The 19,677-nt window shown below is 40.5% G+C and overlaps 1 protein-coding gene across 3 annotated transcripts; it reads right to left on the minus strand.

Moving 5' to 3' along the window:
• Positions 1-93: 93 nt before the first annotated feature.
• On the minus strand, positions 94-19,422 carry rhot1a (ras homolog family member T1a). Of its 3 annotated transcripts, XM_017703129.2 has the most exons (21): positions 19,102-19,422; positions 17,558-17,616; positions 17,308-17,389; positions 17,088-17,131; positions 16,945-16,998; positions 16,772-16,824; positions 16,109-16,217; positions 15,243-15,344; positions 14,895-14,993; positions 14,656-14,764; positions 14,306-14,426; positions 13,622-13,706; positions 13,220-13,365; positions 12,926-13,026; positions 12,076-12,206; positions 11,899-11,982; positions 11,690-11,812; positions 10,912-11,114; positions 9,057-9,179; positions 3,336-3,473; positions 94-1,180 (listed from the first exon to the last, which is right to left on the minus strand). In XM_017703129.2, exons 1-21 carry the CDS (start codon positions 19,136-19,138, stop codon positions 1,063-1,065), a joined length of 2,121 nt encoding a protein of 706 aa, XP_017558618.1. In that variant the 5' UTR covers positions 19,139-19,422; the 3' UTR covers positions 94-1,062. The 3 variants fall into 3 exon arrangements, with proteins under 3 accessions (XP_017558618.1, XP_017558619.1, XP_017558624.1); XM_017703130.2 differs by lacking the exon at positions 3,336-3,473 and having other exon boundaries at positions 19,102-19,420; XM_017703135.2 differs by lacking the exons at positions 3,336-3,473; positions 9,057-9,179 and having other exon boundaries at positions 19,102-19,417.
• Positions 19,423-19,677: the final 255 nt, after the last annotated feature.

The raw sequence follows: 19,677 nt of genomic DNA on the forward strand, positions 1-19,677 counted from the left end.
ACTTTTGTACAGTACTGTATGAGAAGAAACTTTCACAAATATTTTGTGACAACTGTAAAAAACCACATCTGAAGGATAAATATACACAGAGAATAAGATCACACAGTAATTTATTGTAAATGTTTGAAAGATCAGAAATCAGTACAAGTTTCATGGTTCTGAACTGGGAGATTTGCACCAGAAAATAAGACGAATCTTGATGAGGCAAAGCAAAAGAGCAAGCAACAATAGCTGAACCCAAACTGCTCAGTGGTCATCGTCACCGAGACCATGTCCCATTGACCTGAGTGCAGAACTCATGCTTGGAATCTTTCTGATACTCACTGTGTCCTTGTTATTTTGCCAACATGGAGGCAAGCTGGCAGCCAGCTTTCACTGCAAAGTGAGTCAGTGGGGACAATGGGCAAACAAACAACTTATAAATCATAAATATAAAAACAAACGTTTTCATTTTAAAAATCCCTTGTAGTGTGGCTGCTTCATGCAACACCAAACATGACTGACAAACATAAGGTTAATAAATTAATACAGATGAACCGTGTTCAAGAGTATAATGACCTTCACAAGTGAGAAATGGCTTTGTTTCAGTGCTCCTCCCATAAACAGGTGTGATGAGTTCTGTATTGGCTTTTGTTCACTGCAACTGTAGGGAATCCCCCAGTAATATTTACATTTATAAACAAAGTTAAAGTGTATCCATACTCCTTCAACCCCTCACCTCTGCCTCAACTGTGTAATATGAATCATGCCGTCTAATACTGACCTGAGAAAAATATACATGTGTATGTCATTTAAAAACCACCAGCAGCTATAGTCCATCTGTGGCCCTCAGCCACCTGTAGCCTCTAACTACTCCAAATACACAATATGGTAAGAGCACAGGTTCAAACCAAACTCCAGGGAGGAGAAACATGGCTGGAGAAAAGGGATGCATTTAGTTTCAAATATATATAAAATGTAGCTATCTACCATTATGCAAGATATATTTCCTCTCAAAAGGGAACGATGGGGATAGAAGAAGAGGAGGTGGGATTCATAATTCCCAGGGGTGCAGAAGGCTCATCATCGCTGCTTGAGCAGAGCTTTGTACATGGCGAAGCCCAACACTGCAAACACAGTGGCTCCCACACTGGCTCTCAGCCAAAACGTAGAGTTCTTCAGATCTGTCTGAGTCATGTGCCTGAGAGAGAGAGAGAGAGAGAGAGAGAGAGAGAGAGAGAGAGAGAGAGAGAGAGAGAGAGAGAGAGAGAGAGAGAGAGAGAGAGAGAGAGAGAGAGAGAGAGAGAGAGAGAGAGAGAGAGAGAGAGAGAGAGAGAGAGAGAGAGAGAGAGAGATGAAAAGAGCAAGACAGAACAGAAAACGGAGGAGAAAAATGGACAGAGGGCAAGGAAAAGAGAAAAGAAAAAAATTACAACACATTCTTGATTCTTTGATTCATCTTTTGTCCATTTGTGAGGCTGAATGTCAAATGACCAATCAAAGAGTTACTTGTGAAATGACAATTTACACTACAACTACTTCTGCACTGAGAGTGGAGGCATTTCTATAGAACTTGGGTGTAAATTTCCTTTGACGGTCTCATTACGAAAATGTCAGGGTTGTTTTGTCATTTGGTCACTGTTCCTCAGCACTGCCAGCAGAGGTAGGAAGGTGGGTCATAGTGGAAGGGGTCAGAGGAAGCAGCAAAAGCACAGAGAAAAAGAACAAGCACCAATCTTAAGGGCAAAGTGGTATACATTATGGACACGATGCTGAGATGAACAAGAGAGAAAGAGACGCAGTGGAGTACAAATGACTTGAGAGTAAAATAAAACCAACATCATCTGATTCTATTCATCATAATGTGTTACCAAGTTATCTGACAAATTACAGATTTTCAGTCTTGTCATTTTTGCAATGAACATCCTTTGAAAACCTGCCCAAAACACCATACTGATCTCCAGACAGTGACCCAACCAAGTGTTCCTCTACATACTCTACTATATTAGTACTACTTCTATTTGTATTAAGCCTGAGGCTCAGAGCAAAGCACAAATAAGATCAGTTGCCAAGCCAACATGGGTAAAACACTGATCAACAGCAAATTCAAACAGCCTGGAATGAGCTCCCTGTTTGAATAGGCACACAGGTCTGAAATCCAATTTGTTTTGGAGCAGACCAGTGCACTGGTACGCTGCAGCACACCCAGCAGTGTTTACAAAAATCAGTATAGTAATATATTGTGAATAAACTCTGTATTGTTTCACGTGTTATCAAATGTACAATATTATTATACAACATTTAACTCCTCGTATTGTAAAACTCGTATCCCCAAAATGGTACCTTTACCGGAGAAGGAAAATAAAAACCTTTACTTTTAATGTAAGTCAAGGGAACCAGAATTTTTTCCAAGTAGTTTTGGGTTGTTTCTATTGGTCCATTCTATGTGAAATTTACACACAATGTAAAGGAAAGACATTTTAGAATCATGTCAAAAACTGAAAAATGATCAAAATAGAGATTCAAGGTTTTCTTAAGACAGCAGCGATGTACTGCCTTAGCTAACCATTACCAAGTTGCTAAGTAACAATTTCCTTTACATTCCAGCTAACCATTAAAGTTTCTACTTTAGTGCACACAAAAACTAAAAACAGATAATAGATAACTTTTACAAGATCGTATCTGACCTGCGGCTCATTTGGTCACATTCTGGAGAGTGGGTCAGGAGGCCTACATCAAATTCTGACCCTGTTGTTGCCCCTAAGCAAGCTTTCTAATCAGCAGCTGTGACAACAGAACAACTAAAGAATCTAGAATTACAATAATGAAGAGAATATAGTTCAGCAAACAAGAGGAGACCTACAACCAGTCTGTAAAAACATTTTACAGACTGACAAGAACGACTTAGTGTGATCTGAAAAATACTGAAAAGGCTATACTAGCCTGATATTGCAACAGTATTACGGCTCTTTCTGTAATGTAAAAAGGCTACTACTTTTGCATACACCACTTCATAAAAGCAACAGAACACTCAAGGTTGTGCGTTATTGCAAACAACATGATGGCAGTAATGATCTACGGGATTGGTTTGTACCTACGACCAAATCAGAGGCGTGACGTTATTCACAACACATTACCCTCTTATGTTCTATTGTTTAAATACATTTGATAAAAATCTCTAAAATATACTGATAAAACTGTGCATTCAAGTCTGAGGGTGGGATACATAAATAAATTAATAAAGACATTTAAAAAGTATCTCTTTGAGAAACCTGTTACAATGCAACGTACAACATATCACAAAGCTGCTGCCAACATCCAGCCCTACCAGTGGCTCAGGTGAAGCTGGTCTTTACCTGGGCACAAATGGGTCGACAGATGACTCCATGTAGATTGAGTCCTCTACAAAGGTGACTGCGTGCACCTGATGGATGAGGCTGGTCTCCTCATCAGCCAAAAGATATGCGCCCATTTCATCCACCCAGGGCCCCAACCTTGTGTACATGCACATGGGACGCCAATTCAACAACCAAACAGCCCATAGTGACACCAGCTGCCCAGTTCATGCACCTCACACCCACACAGACAGACACACCCACACCACAGTGCAGCCAAGAGAAGGCCAAACAGTGACCAATAAATCAAAGCTCACTGTGCAGCAGGATCCCATAATTTACCCTAAGATGACCGCTTGCACTGAATAAAGCCAAATTTTGTGAATCTTTGGACCTTGAGTTCAGTCTAATGTCTGGCCAGAGTGGTGTGTGTTAGGGATGGGTGGATACCGAAGTATGAATTTGTCCAATCTTAACATTCCTTCTGAGAAAAGATCTGAGAAAATAAGTGTTTTCTTGCAGCGTTCATTCAAATGAAGTTCGTTCCATGGAACGGAATGAGCTGTTGATTTTGAAAAAAAATGGTAAAATCAATAAATCACTAAAAGCAGCAAATGATCACAGGATAGGAAGTACATTTTCAACAGTTCGCCTTCTCCATTCGCTCTTTATACATACACAACTTACACAAATGCAGAACAGATGGCAGAAAGAAAGCAAAACTTTAGCGATTAAACCCGTTAAACCCGCATATTAGGTTTACCCCATCATATAATGTTACCAAGCTGACAGGGTGAAGGCCAATCCATGCTTCCTCAGAGACACATGAAGGCAGCAAATTGCTGCTAACTTAACGTTATTGGACAGATCATCACGGTTGGTGGACAAGGCTCAGAGCCAAGTCCATTACTTCGGGGCTCTGGAGTGGGACAACCAACTAATCATTGGCCTATCATAGGCGTTCATTCCCCAGTGATGTCACAGCTCACAGAGTCCAAGAGAATGAAAAGCGCCTCTCTCATTAGGTGGGTAGAATGGTCTTTTAATTAGCTAACGTAAATTAGCAGTTGGTGTTCTACTCCAAGCGTGCTGAACTGTCACTGTGTTCGGTGTAACACAGCGGTGCTTTATGAGTCTTGGAGGAAGCATGTGCTATCTGCACCCTCCCAGCTTTGTAGCACTGTGTGATGTGGGAGACTCAGCTAGTGGTAACTGGTAGTGACTCAACAATTGGGGAAATAGTGGCCAGGAAAAATGCGTAATGGAAACGCCGTCCAGAGAGAGCGAGGCCGGCAGATGTTGCTTTGACGGGGTTCAAATTTGCTATTTCTCAGCCATTTCATTTCACTGTGTATGAAGAAAGGTTCTTCACTGGTCTGGGTTTCCCAAAGGCATCTTTGCACAAATATGAATTATAAACGGTAGAGTTCGCATCACATTGAACACTCTCTCTACCAGTTAAGGCGATCTGAACATTAAGATGCTTTTGTGAAACTGGGCCCTGCATACCAGCAATTAATGATAAACGATCCCTTTAGTAACATTTTTTCAGTAGAATAGGGCTGCAATGATACATTTGGCTCATGATTTGATTCGCCAGATTGGGGTCACAATTTGGTATTTTCACAATATTTAGAACGAAATTGAAGCAAAGAAAAAATGATTAGGAATGTTGTTGTACAGCTTTCTAACAAACATGTTGGTGTGGGTTGTCAATCGCTGCCGGCTGTTTATGAACTTGGGGGTTTTACCAATGCAAGTGCATTTGATCACATCTCCATGATGCACACGGTCAGATTTTGCACTGCAGTATCATGTCATGATGCATTGTTAGACCTCTACTGTAGATTTTTTTAAAGATTCCTTTTATATGCTTAAAACTCATTTAAAAGTATCAGTATTGAGATTGGGGGACACTAGCCTAGTCTTGGTATTCAATTGAGTAGAAAATCAATAGTATCACCCATCCCTAGTGTGTTTTATTTTTAGTAGCTTGCTATTAATAGTGAGTCAATCATCAAATAAAGAATGGTGTAGAGACATCAGACCAGACCTTCAGAGAAGCCCTGTCTAGGGCCACCAGTAACTTCCATTGCTTTGATATGTGGGCCTTAAATGAACTAGGATGACAGTTAAATGCTAAATCTGAAAAATACTGCCACCTACAGTCGAATTCAAACCAAACAAATGCAGAAAAGCACCAAACCAGCAACAACAAAAACATGTCTTTACAACTGTCCACACCTATGAAACAGAAATACCAGGAGTTAGAAGTTGCACAGTTAACCAATATAACACTGCAGACATGCTAACACACACAGACACACACACACCCCAAGTACTCTTTATACCCTAATATAAAACAAAGTATATGACAAGACTATCCCTGACTGCAACCCCTGAACTAAGCATTAGTCTTACAGTACAGTTACTGAAACAGAGATGACATGCTGGCAGTGTTAGAATGTGGTAAAGAGATGCAGTGCAAAAAGAAAGAGGGCCAGCCAAATACATGAGAATGAACACCTACAGAGGGAAAGAACAAAACATGACAAAGGACTTCATTAAAATGAACCAAAAACGCACACAGAAACACAAATTTGTTGAAAAAAAATAATGAATTTTGTGCGCATTTTCAGTCTACTGTTAGTTTGTGTTGTACTTGCTAAGAGACAAGTAAAAAAGAAAATAATTACATTTTGGAAAAAAAGTTTCTCCAATATCTTAATCTAAAAGTAGAGACCTGAATAAAACACACAATTAAATAAATGTTACACATTCCTCTCGTGTACAATGGCCTAAACTGTATCAGTATCATTTGTTAGATTGCCATTTGTGAGCCATCGATGAGACTTGCTTAATAAGTATGTGTATATATATATATATATATATATATATATATATATATATATATATATATATATATATATATATATATATACACATATATACACATACACACACACACACACACACATATACAAAACAGGGAGAACAGCAGCAACAAGGATCAAATACTCGAGGCCACATTTCTCCCTGCAGGATGATGGGTGAAAGTGAGTTAGTGCAGATTTACTGTTTGCATATCCACCTCAAAGGACTAGAAACAATACATCACTGGCAGACAAGACACCCTGAATTCACAGAGAAATACCTTGAGAACCATCTCTGCTATTAATGATAAAAGGCCACTTGAAGCTGGTACAGACCATCAAGGTGGGGTGGGGGGGGTCACATTAAGCAAATGACGTGTTAACTGGTCCCAACTAGCTTCCATTAAAGAATTGGCCATATTAGCATTTTAGATGAAGCCCAGTCTTTCAGGAGAAAGACTGTAGTGTTCAGTAGATCACCGTGCACTGAAATAACTGGTTAAAAATGTCCATGCGTTCTGCTAGGAATAAAACATCCATTCCATCTTCAGTAAGATGTTGCTATAATGGCACCATGCAAAGGCTGTGTGAGCAGTGTGTGGTTCAGACAGGATGCGACCCTCTCTAGCTTAGTTGTATTAGGTCATTACTGATGAGACTCAGAGCAGAGCACAGGCCGCTGCCAACGGAAAGGAGAAAAAAAACGAACAGAAAACGATGGATGAACAAAGCACCAACACCAAGAAAGGATCAGATGAGAGTTGCTAAGTGTGAACAAGTTTACTGCGCTGTGTAAAGGAAACCTAGCTACAGGTGCAAAGAACGCATGTAGACATGTCGCCTAATGATTTCTCCTCACACAACAGAATGCAAAAATACAGTAGGGCTTGAATGTTTTCTGATTGAGATCTAGATTAGATTTGGTTAAAATCTACTTCTCCAAGGGATTGGCGATAGTTTTAAATTCCATAGACGGCTCTGAACATTCATTTTCCTAATTTTGAGAGACTGCATGACAATAGAGAAAGTGACATTTCATGCTGATACATCAGGATGACAACAGACGTATCGATGAACTTGAAGGTTTCCGCTGTTCTGTTCAAAACACTATGAAATCCCTAAGAGACAACCAGGAAAGTAAAAAGAACTTCTCTATTCCACACCTTGAACCATTTACACTGTGAACTATATATTTACAACTCTTTTGAAAAAAGATCTGTTAATTCTGCTTTTTCCAAGGGTTTAGAAATTGGACTCTTACCAAAATAAAGGAAAATTATACCTCCCTTTTTCTGTTTTATGGCTGTGTATAAATATATCATATAATGTTGTGAAAAAAAAAACAAGATATTTAATCTTGATATCTGAATATGGAACTGATACAGAGTTTACACCTGACACTAGATAATTATGGAATAACTGATAAGCAAATGCACATGTACAGCTGTCCATGAGGGGGGCTCAAAGCACAATGTGTCTTTACGACTGTGGTGCAAAAGTGAAATACACTCTGCAAACCTCAAAAGCAAAAAACAAAGATTCTCAAAGTGCTCCTTTACAAGCCTTATCTACTAACTTTTCACTATTTTCTTGTATTATCCGTAGTTTGTGATACTTTTACAAAGAACTGGCAGAGTATAAAGGCTATTGGTCTTTTGCATTGAGAGATTTTTACATTTTTTGTTTTTTTTTTCCCTGTTCAATTTGAATTAATCTGAGTAAATTTGGCTTAGGTGATTCGGCTTTGGCTGCCGAAGTACCAATCAGAGTTAGCTTAGCATATATACGTCAGCTACATGTTATCTCCCTCACAAAGTGACTGCCCTCCCACTGCAATGCCAAGTAGGTAACTTAAGCTTTTCTACATTTTTTAACAGTGTTTTTAATCAATCAACCAGCTGTTTGCAAGTGGCAGCTTTCTACTCCTATTTTAAGCAATTAACTTCATTTGTGAGAGGACAACAGCTAGCCGTCCACTTTAACTGTAGGAATGAAATGATATGTTAGCTTAGTGTTATGTTAGCTACCCTCTTAGTGTTATGTTAGCTCTCCTAAGGCTGAAGGCTCACATCGTTTCCCTGAAATTGTGGCACACAATAAGGCACACGAGAAATTTCTCATAAGTGTTCACAGATATGAGGGTGCCAACTCAAAGCAGGATCTTGTTTGCCCTTTGTTTTAGAAGCATGGACCAGCAGTTATCTAGCTAAACAGAAGTTACGGGTGTAACACTTAGCGCTGTGCGTTCAAATGTCAGACACAACATGTTCATGATCTACCCATCAGAAGACGTAATTAGATCTCGAAATGACAGACAGCTTGATCTCATTTTGCACTTTTCCCCAGCATTTAAAGAGGAGTCTAGAAGAACAAAGTGGTCTATTTTCGTGCCACTGGCGCAGGGCTGTTTATGTTGCCAGTGAGACACCACTGTCAATCATAATTTGTTCTAACACTATAACACTTGTAAATGCATATTCCTTTTAATTTCTTTATTACTAAAACAATTTTTTATACCATGTTCACATGGGTTTTAAGCCACTTCTGCCTGGAAGTGTGAGTGCAACCTTTAATTCTGACACTACATGAGTACATACAAGTTATTTGGGAAAAAAGCCTATTAATTTGAGTTTTTCAAAAATTTCAAGAGCAAAATACTGTGCATCCTACTAGAAAGAGCCAGTCCACATACCCAACACTGAATAACAACAATTTACTGGTGGATATGCAACGTAAAGCTTTGTGGGGCTACCCAGCCAGCAGCAGGCAGGAGGCATGTTAGGAAGCGGAGGTTAAAAGAGCCCCTGGAGTGCTGGCTTGGCAAAGAGGCAGAGAGCATAGGGGTGTGGACTGGGTTGGACTCAGAGACCTGTTCAGAACAGCACCGTAGAGTTTGGTCCTGACAGAGCGCAGAAGCTCACAGTTCAGCAGGTTCTGACAGATGCAAAAGGTGCACCTGTTACAGGCACACATGCAGCAGAGCTTGGCGTGGCTGCGGAGACACACATGAGGAAGAGCAGGTCAGAGTCACGTGAGATGCACGTCCAGCTTTAGCCCAAAAGAGTCATCCTGGAGGAGTGGAGCTCTTGCACCTCCTCCCAGCACCTCTTGAAAGAAAACATATTGTGGAGGGGTGCAAAGAGGCAAAACCAGGTGTGAACACAGTTTTCACATTCCCAACACATTAGTTCAGAACCAAAACAACACTTGAATGAAAACTTTCCAGTGAATGCTTCAAAGAAAAATATCACCTCTTTGGCTGTTGTGAACCTAAAGAAATAACATGACCAAATAAACAGTTTACCTAAGAACATTTCATCTGCAAGAAAAGTGCAGAGGGTGTTCAGTAAAAAGCACTCTGAGGGAACTCTGTGGATCAGACACATTACAGAAAGATGAGGAAAGAGAAGCTGGAAATGTTGCAGGCTATCACACACAAACGTAAACAACCCTTGGGCAAGACTACCCATCTGTACCTCCTAATCTCATATACTAATATTATTGAGCGTCCTAAAACCACAAAAACATATGCTGAAGCCCAGTTTTCCCTAGAGGAATTCTGAACTTCCTTGCCAAATCAAAAATTGATTCTGAATAGCTTTGCTGTAATTCAATTCGAGGGAATCCCTGGTGATGAACTGCAGTCAATATTGGAAACTAAAGGAAAAGTGTGATTCACCTGAAGTCTTCTTTTATTTACACAGCTGAGTAGATTGATTTAATCTACCCTTAAGCACACACACTCAGTGAAACCCAAACCAATCTTCAGTTCATTCTTTGTTTAAATGTTCTCTGCCCCAGTACCAAAAGAAATCACCAATTCAATTCACACAAACTAGAAGAGACTCGAGTATATTTGAGGAGTTACATCTATGGGTCCATGTTTCCTCCTTTTTGCTACACTACGTCAACAAAAGTAACAGTTTAATACTGTTTTGATTAATTCATTTAGAAGTAGTGATGACAGTGCTCTTCTGCAGATTTTCCCACCGAAAATTTTGACAGAATTAAACCAATAAGATGTAAACAAAATCACAATGAAACACGCCATTCTAGAGAAACGTGTTGAGAGAGAATTGTCCACATATGTGGTAACAGGAACCAGTCATATGAAGAGGTTGTCTCTAAAAATACCTCATAGAAAGTTAATCCAAGAAATGGTTATGATGCCTGAACATGGTTTTACGATCGTCTTGAAACAGGCCTTTGGCTTAAAACACATTTTTTTTAATGTATTCATGTCAGGGAACAACACGGGGTGTTTTGTAAGATTCACTACTGTTTAATCATTATCAACATTATAAATAAACATGTATAGGTTCACTGGTTATTCTACATAGCAAATAAAATTATGTTGCAAACTGTGGTTCCTATCACTGCCGCTATTGAAAAATTAAAGTCGTTCAGTTTCTCTAAAATGCACCACTGCATATCAAGACATATTCAAGATAAGTAAATAAAAACTTCTATTTTCTTTTTTTGTGGAATCTCCCTTTAATGTCATTTTGAAAACTGCCAAATCTAAATAAAATTCAGACTCATACTGCATATAGCACCGTTTCCTAGTTGTTAAAACTCCAAACCAAACTCATCTAACACAGAAAGAGAAAAAGGACAGAAAGAGAAAAGAACAATGTAAATTGCCACAGTACAGAGAAGGACAGCCAGTGGAGCCATGCAGGATGGGCAGAGGGCAGAGGGAAGGCAGTGGTGGCTCTACTCACGGATACATGGCCATGGTGGTGAGTTTGGTGTAGATGTCTTTGTTGGGTGCATCGGCTGTGTTGCAGGTGAACGGCTGCGGTGGGTGCAGCTTGTGTTTCCTGCAAAAATCCAGTGGAGACAGGCTGTAGTGCTGCCGGACCTCGTGCAGGTCTGACTTGGTGGCGATAATCATACACGGTGTCTTGCTGTCCATAAAGTACTTCTGCGGAGACAACAGACAGGGTGAAGCCGAACAGCAATGACATCACTATGGTGCTCTGTATGATTTCTGACAGACTGACTTCGCCTATGGAATCAGATCAGTGGCTTGGTAAAAGCACAACTATACTAACAAGTATGTCTGTTTGTTTTCAATCAGTGGATATGTAAATTCACCAGGGAGTTAAATGCCTGAGTTTAAAATTGTGTTTACAGGAAGATTCAGTGCATAATGTAAGCTTAAAATTCACAACAATTCAATTTGATTAACATATCTGGTATGATTCAGATTTTTTTTAAAAAATAAAACTGAATATACAAATAGGACGAGACATACAGACAAGAGGACACGGACAGTAAAAACTACACATTAAGTATTTTCTGGACTTTTATTCTCACAGTCCAAAAAATGAGCACATATTAGCACATACTCACATTAATTATAAAGAATTCTACTAACATCACAAAATGCATGCAGCTGAATTGCCACACTAAGATGTATGCATCCTGATGCACTGATGTATTTCACACCCTTAAATGTCACATTCTAAGGTGACGCTTTAAGTATGGATCACCAACCTTATAGGCCTTTGCGCAGTACTCAAAAGAGCGAGGGTTACTGATGTCGTAAACCAGACAGACAACGTCACAGGCCAGATCAGCTTCTGAGAGGAAATCAAAGTCCGGGAGAACCTCATGCAGCTGTAACAGAGACAGGTTTAGATATATGACCAACATCATACCTGTAAATATGCTCAGTTTCTAAGGATGGTACAGTTTTAACTTACAAGTAGGTACTTCTCCTGCCCATAGACATACGCAGTGCTGATAGCATAGTAAGATTTGTGCTCTTCCCTAATTCTCCGCTGTCGCTGTATGTGGAAAAAGGTAGAAGAAGAAAAAAAAAAAAGTTAGAACAGCACTGAATTAAAAGAGTTAGTTTACTGTAAGCCCACTGTACTCACAGCAAGGTTCCTTCCCAAGAAGGCCTGCAGGAAACCACTTTTGCCACTGCCTCGTGCTCCCAGAATGTTGCAGCGGAACACATTACGCTGGGTCTGCTTCTTCTGCAGGTCAATGCGCTTGTTCCTGGTGACTATACCAAACAGAGGTAATCCAGGAGGACGGGGACAAGCAGCACAGACAGAAAAAAAAAAACTTGTCTGTCTGTGTCTGTCTGTGTCTGTCTGTGTCTGTCTGTGTCTGTCTGTGTAACAGCTAACAGTTTCTCTAAGTTGTAAATAATAATTACAAAAAGAACTATCAACTAAGATGCCAACATTGCCAAATTATTTTGACCAATAACCCACTGTCATTACTTGGCAATTGACTCTTAACTAGCAAACCTAAAATAAATGACATGATCTAATAAAATATCAAAAAAATCTGAGCCATGTCTGAAGTGAATATGAAACATGATATACACAGACTTATAAGCTCACTTATGAACTGTATGTTCATGACTGTATGACCAAAAACTAAAATGCTGATGAAGTGACCGAAATATACAAATGTTATTTTTACCACTAACTACTGAAGCAAGCAAAAAGGAAAACAATAAAATAGACAACTGTTTAAGTATGTTTGCTTGCGATATAGTTTACAGTTGAAGTTGCTATTGTTCCCTCAAAAAGTACTCCCAAACACAATTATTTTCAGCTATGTGCTTGAATGTTTAGTAAGCTTATGCAGTAGAACCAATTGCCTTTTGTGTCCTCATCCAGAGAAACTCAAAACGTTCCTTAACTTGAATGATAAACTTGCCTATTCAAGGAATAGGCACAATGGCCAGATTAATCAATCACTCTCTCTCACCTGTGATGGCAGCAGCCTGTGATTCCTGCTCATGAATGATAGAGTAACCAAGGTAACCCAGGTACTCCAAGCAGCGCTGCACATCCAGGTATGTTGTTAACCTGAATGGGAGATCACAAGTAAGTAAAGCAGCTGCCCATGACCATTTACATTTATGGCATTTAGCAGACGCTCTTATCCAGAGCGACTTACAAAAGTGCTTGTCATTACTTCAGACCATGACTATGGTCACATGCCATGTAGATCAAAGTGTAGTAACACTGATTGCCTGTTTCTTAGTGCATTAGTGCTTACGTCCATTGGGACAGGTAGCCCTGGTAGGTGATCCAGCCTTGCTCATTTGTGCACACTGTATTGTTGACATCAGGGCCCCAGGGCATGTAGGGGAAGACTTTAAAAAGGTCCTTCAGCTCATCAGGAGACAATGCACAGTCTCGGTCCTGAAACACGGCTTGGTTTTAATCAGAAGGTCATTCTATTATGGAACTCATCCAACCATTCAACTTACTTATGTTTTACTACAGACAAACACTGGTGTCTGAAAAGAACTGATTTATGTTTACCTCTGTACACCATATACATATGTATTGTGCTACCTTGCCTTGATCAATTTACCTGTCACTAACTGGAGCTCATAAACTTTCCTGAAAGTCACTTGTGTAAAATTAGGCAGGATAATCAAGTTCAAGGGCTCACCTTGTCATGCTTGTCAAAGACACTTTGCAGGAAGAGGTAAGCATTATGGTTCAGCTCTGTGGTGCAGTCTGGAGGTATTTTTAACCTGGAGAAACAAAAGGGGTTAGCTTGATTACACCCTGGGTTGCTCCTGGCAGTGGCAGCGAGTGTAAACAGAATAACCTGCACAGAGATTAGACTTTGATACTGTGTGTGAACACTAGACCAAAAGACTAGAACATGTGCCATCTGAGCTGCAGCTAAGGTGCTTCATGTACTGCTATAGAGTCCTGGTTTAAAAACAGTACTAAGGAGTGAGACTGGTTTGTCAACAACAGATTTCAGAGCATGTATGTGAGAATAAAGGTGCATAAAAAGCTGCGTCCAAAGAGAACCATTAAGCTGCTTTAAGCTGGGGTTGCATTTACTTTACATAGTTGTGCCCTGATTATAGTTACAATTGGGTTCCTTGTTGGCCCTATAAAGCACAGTTTGAGGCAGGCAGAATTGACCGCTAAAAAAAAAACAACTAAGAACTGTGCCTAGGGCCATAAAAACCGACAAATATCAATCAGAAAATGTGAAAAAACTCACCGTTTTCAAAACATGTTTACACATTTTAAATATATTTATGGTTTTACTTGCCTCAGCAGAGGCCGTTTACTACTACTATAAACTAAACACAGGACATAGGGTGGGACTCACAGTGGAAACAGGTATTCCTGGGTCAGCTCCAGGTCATCATCATATCCAAATCTGCGAAGAACAGTCCATGTGGTCTCATGCCTTCCTCTTTGGATGAACAGAGTGTGTAGGAACAAGAAACCTGGATGAAGAAGAACATGGAAGCAAGTTATAAATGCATGTTTCAACCCCTTAATCTCGAGGCTTATAATTCAGTTAGTAATCTAAAAACTTCTTACTCACTAGCTATGAATTATTTGGTAACTACGAAACCAACACAAGTTAGGAGTTATTTGAGTAACTGAGAATAAGTGTGCAGCATTCTGTGATGGAAGAAAAGAGAGTGAGGACTGCTGACCAGCTCGCCTGACCTTTAAGTGTGAGGCCATTGTCCTTCACGCCATCCGTCATGTTTCGCCGCACAACATTTTTCACATCCTCCAGAGCTTGGGGAGCCAAGGGCATGTTAAAGCAGGTCCTCTGCAAAAAAGAAACACCTTGCTATCACGCTAACTGAACCTACATAACTAATTTTATCCCCTATTCATTTTTTATTAAGAATGATCTAAAAGCAGAATCAGGAATGAGGGGTAGCATGAGAGTTTCATACTTGGAAGAAATTGAGCTCATTGTCATTCAAAATGCCATCGTTGTCCAAGTCTGATATTTTGAAGATGCGAGTAAGTGCTTTGACGCAAGAAGACTTCATCTGCAACAAGAACAGGGAAGATCTTTTACTGAAAGAATTATCTAGCATTCAACTGTCTTTAACTGAGTGCCAAGTTAAATCCTGCTGTACCACCTAAACAATAAAACCACTAGGTTTAAAATGGGGCAAAAAAAGCTCATCTTTTGTTAACTACTAATGTAATTAGGAAATCAAGTCCCAAGCAGTAGTGCTGGACTCTACTAAAGAGCTCTAATGTAGAGGTGTAGTAAAAGCATATATAAGTGTTACCTCCTTTTCCTCTGGGCAATACAGGGGTCCTGTAGGATGCAGAACGGCTTTCTGGGCATAGTAAAACAACTCGGAGATATTCTTCAAGTTTTTCGCTGAACACTGAGGAAGAGCAACAAACTGTTTGACTTTGATTCTTGATTATAAATATAAATTCTTACTCACTGATTTTTAAATCACTAACACCAGAAGCAACTTTTGAAAAGTTAGCTCCTTTATGGGTCCTAGGATTCGACCCATTTTAAAGATTTAGATCCCTTGTTTTACCCACTGACCACTTAAGTATTACAGAATAGATTTATCACAATGTTACAATCCAGTCTAAAACCATTAAAATCTGAAAAGGTAGCAGAGAACCATTTTATTTCCCAAGGCCCATTCTTTGCCAATGCAAATGTGAAAAAGGGTAAGACAGGAATCATAGCCCAGTCCAAATATGAGGGAATAATCTGATTTGCTGTACACAGTAAGCTCTGTGTTCATGTAGCTTGTAAACCCTCTGTCTTCTTTTAGACTGAAACTAATCCCACCAGTAAGGCATGGCTGGTAGTCACGAGACACCCGGTAATGCCACTTTCCTCCATGACCCTGCTGTGCTTCTGCATGCATTTAATGTCGACAAATTATGACAGCAAACTAGCACGAGGCTGTAGTTTCCAAAATTGGCTCTAACTTGGGTCAGAGCTGCTTTCATTATCTTGCATACAGCAAAACGACCTTGTTGTTCAAACATCTAAAAGCATAATGTTTGAACAAGATTAATCCTAGTCTTATACTAAAAGACTGACTGATTAAAGTCCAAGACTAGTCTTAATCCCCAAAAACATCCCTAAAGTTTTCAGCTCTTACTGAGTACTTTGTCTTACCTCAACACAAGTCTCAATTTCTGAGTACTGGTTCATGATGGGCAGAATAGTCTCCATGCTGCTGTGCTCCACCAGATCTGACTTATTGCCCACCAGAATCAGCGGCACTCTGCAAAGTATTTCGCATTACATGAAGTTGTTTATTTCAGGACTGCACTACTGATCATATACTCAGAGATCATGAATAAATGCACAGGGCATATACTCTGACAAATCCATTACACTGAAAAACTTCTGAATTAATTAACACTATATTTTTCTCGCTGTGATTTGTGAAGCACTCACTCTGATGTGCTCTAGAACAAGCAGTACTGTGCTCAAAGAAACCAGCAACTTCTCATAAAATAATAAAAATGTACAATATAGGCCCTTTAAGTCAATTATTTGGCCATGCTTCTTACAACTACTACATATCAATGTGCAGCACATATAGCGAACACATAAAATAATGAAATAGCCTCTTCCAATCCACAAAGACAAACCAGTAATTTTGCTGGTCTCTGCATACTATTGCTGCCTTTATTCACTAATGAATTCTGAACTGCAACTGTTAATCAATAAAGGAAACTTCCAGTGATACTGGAATGCCATTCAGAAGAAACACATCAAACATTTAAGGAACCTATACTGATATGACCATGAACTGCAGACACATCCACACACCTGCTGTCCTTGTCTGTTCTGTCATTTATGAGGGGAATCCAGTGGCTCGTCACCTGCAGTAAAGATAATAAAACTATGAAACGCCAGGAGAACACGAACACATAAAACACCAGTCAGAAAAACACTAGGACAATAAAATACTGATGTATTTGTTCCAATAAAAACAACCCTACCTTCTCAATGGATTTTTTGTTGTTTACGGAGTACACGATACATATAACATTTGCCTGTAACAGAGATAATGACAGGAGTGGGTCAAAAATACCACTCTTACAATTCGGTCTAAATCCAACTATTTCAGTGAAATCAGCCTCACCTTAGATATTTCTTGATACAGCTGTTCATCCGACTGCTCTGCTTCTACAGAGTACACAATGCAAAATAGCAAGTTAAGAAACACACGGCAGAAATCAGTTCAGGAGCTCAGCAAGACAGCATTTTTCACATAAACTGAGTAACACTGTGGTGTCTGGTGGTAACACGTTTCTGCGTGAGACTCCTGAGTGAGAGCTGTTGTGTAAGCCAGATGGTTCTACCTGAGTAGTCCACTATGTGTGTAGGCACTCTCTCAGGGGTGACATCAGCAGGAATAGTGATTTCCTCAGCGCGGAGAGGGACCTTAAGAGAAGCAACAAATGTTGCAGATGGTTAAAAATTTGTTAGTAATATGTTAGTAAAATTAGTAAAAATGACGTGTAAATTTGGTACAGTCAATGCAGAGTTAAAGAATAATGCTAATTTACTCCATCACTGGGCTCAGTGAGAGCGCAGTATGAAATACTTTACCTCATCAGGGAATTCTTCACTGACAAGGGACATGATCAGTGACGTCTTCCCCACTTTAGCTGTGCCAGGGAAAAAAAGTGTCAGAGTCAGTGGCTATTAATAGACACGGTAAACTTCCAGCCAAAAATCTAGACACATGTAATTATAGTAGTGTTTCCCTTATTTTTAACATTTTCTTTATTTTAGAGTAACAGTGACCACAGAACTACAGCCTAAGTCTAATCTCTGTAATTGTGCAGTGACCAGTCTTCTGGTTTAGATTTGTTATAGCAACCACTGGCAGCTTTGCAGACTCTCGGCATCCTCTCAACTTCCTAAAAAGCCATCTGGCACGTTATTCCAAAAGCCTTCAGTGCAAGTACCAAATACAAGTCCTGCTTTGCCTTACAACACCCTACACGTACCACTTTGCCAAGAATGGCTTAAAATAAACAGATCAACAAGATGTTTTATGTCAAAACTATCACAAAACCACAAAGCTATCTTAAAACAATGCATCAGACATCAAGCAGCATGTTCATAACCATCATATGTACTGACTTTTAGTGAGGGAGCTTTCATTAAACTCGTCAGACATCAGGTTTCTATCACCACCACTACGAAAAATTCATACTCAGCAAGTTTCTCTAGAATAGAGCATTTCAAGTTAGACCACTCTGAATGGGTTTATTTACATCTTAAACACAAATGGTCAACATGATCAGTTGGAACGAAGAAAAAAAAGCACTTTTAAATACAGAAACCGTGAAAGCATTTTTTCAACACTTGGCACACTGTATTTCACTAAATCCAGTTGCACCGGACTCATTTTGTAGCTTTTATAATAAAACAGGCAGCTGGTCAGTGTTTTTCACGTAATGATGACATCCACAATATGTTCAGAAAAGCACACTGCAGTGTATCGCGATGTTACCGCGATAACGATACACATTGCCCACCACTAATCTTTATTCATTTCATCGTGTAGGCAGAAATTCTGAAGAGTTCCCCTTTAAAGTTTAGCATTAAGCCGGTTTTCCCGAGGAGTCCGGGACGTTAGCTCTGACACGTATCCTCCTGGCTGCCCTCTCCAAAAGCTGTCACCACTCGCAGTACCAGGTTATAAATAGTCTCGATAGCTATGAAAAAAGATGGGAGGCACAACACAACAGCCGAGCAAACGGGCTCACAGCTACCGCCAGCTCTGGATCTGATGAGCCTTCACAACGTAAACACACACGACCTGCGGTTACGCGACCAGCTCAGAGTGGGAAGCGCAGCTGGACTCCGAGACATAACAGGACTGAGGGAAGTCGAGAAGACCACCTTTACAACTGATTATTCATCTGCGGCCTCTCTGACCAGTGGAAGCAAAATTTTAATCCCAACCAAGGTTTCAGGTGGGCTGACAGCTCAGACTGGACTGAGCGGACACTGCTAAGCGCCTCAGTGAAGGATTTGCGTAAAGCAGCTAACCAGCTACATTAGCCCTCTGCTGCGGGACGCGACGCTGAGCCGTGTGAACGTGGTCACTGCTGAAGGACACGGACGAGAAGATCACTCACGCTCTCCGACGAGTAATATCCGCACGTCCTTCCTCATCCTCACAGCGTACACCGGCTAAAAAAGCAGAAGCATGTAGCTGACGAGCTAACGCCGCGCTGCCGGTGAGGGAGGCGGGCCTGCGCGGCGGCTGTAGGACAAAACGGACGGACGCGTCGCTCCTGCTTTCGAGCTCTTCTGCTCTCTTTCTGACAGACTCTCAGCAGCGGTTCACCTCATTACCCCACACGCGCGCTAACCGCTGAAGCAGAGGCTCTCTCCTTCACGGCGAAGCCCGGACATTCCCGTCGCCGACTGTTAGACGAACCGCGGGGCGTCTGACCCGCTGCAGCCGGTGAGTACGGAGCGCCACAAGGCACACGCAAGTCGATATACGACCTGAAAACGCGGATTTGACTAAACGGGCTTGTTTGCTGAATTAGTATCGTATACCGCCCCCTATGGGGCAGGAGCTGAATCGAGCTGTCTGTGTCAGGAGCTGTGAAGTCTCCAAAACCTCAAACTACCGCACGAACGGGGACGTGGTGTGATGGAGCACGTGCTCAGATAAGTATCTGCATTCAGCCCTAGTTACATTT

The sequence above is a fragment of the Pygocentrus nattereri genome, chromosome 27 (genome assembly GCF_015220715.1).
Source record: "Pygocentrus nattereri isolate fPygNat1 chromosome 27, fPygNat1.pri, whole genome shotgun sequence".
Lineage (NCBI taxonomy): Eukaryota > Metazoa > Chordata > Actinopteri > Characiformes > Serrasalmidae > Pygocentrus > Pygocentrus nattereri.

Bases quoted from the DNA above. Each gene is read 5' to 3' on its own strand.
- rhot1a (XM_017703129.2), bottom strand. From the start codon at position 19,138: ATGAGGAAGGACGTGCGGATATTACTCGTCGGAGAGC. The intron at 17,617-19,101 runs GTGAGTGATCTT...TCCCTGGCACAG, and splicing joins GATATTACTCGTCGGAGAGC to CTAAAGTGGGGAAGACGTCA. The intron at 16,218-16,771 runs GTGTGTGGATGT...AATACTTTGCAG, and splicing joins AGAACAGACAAGGACAGCAG to AGTGCCGCTGATTCTGGTGG.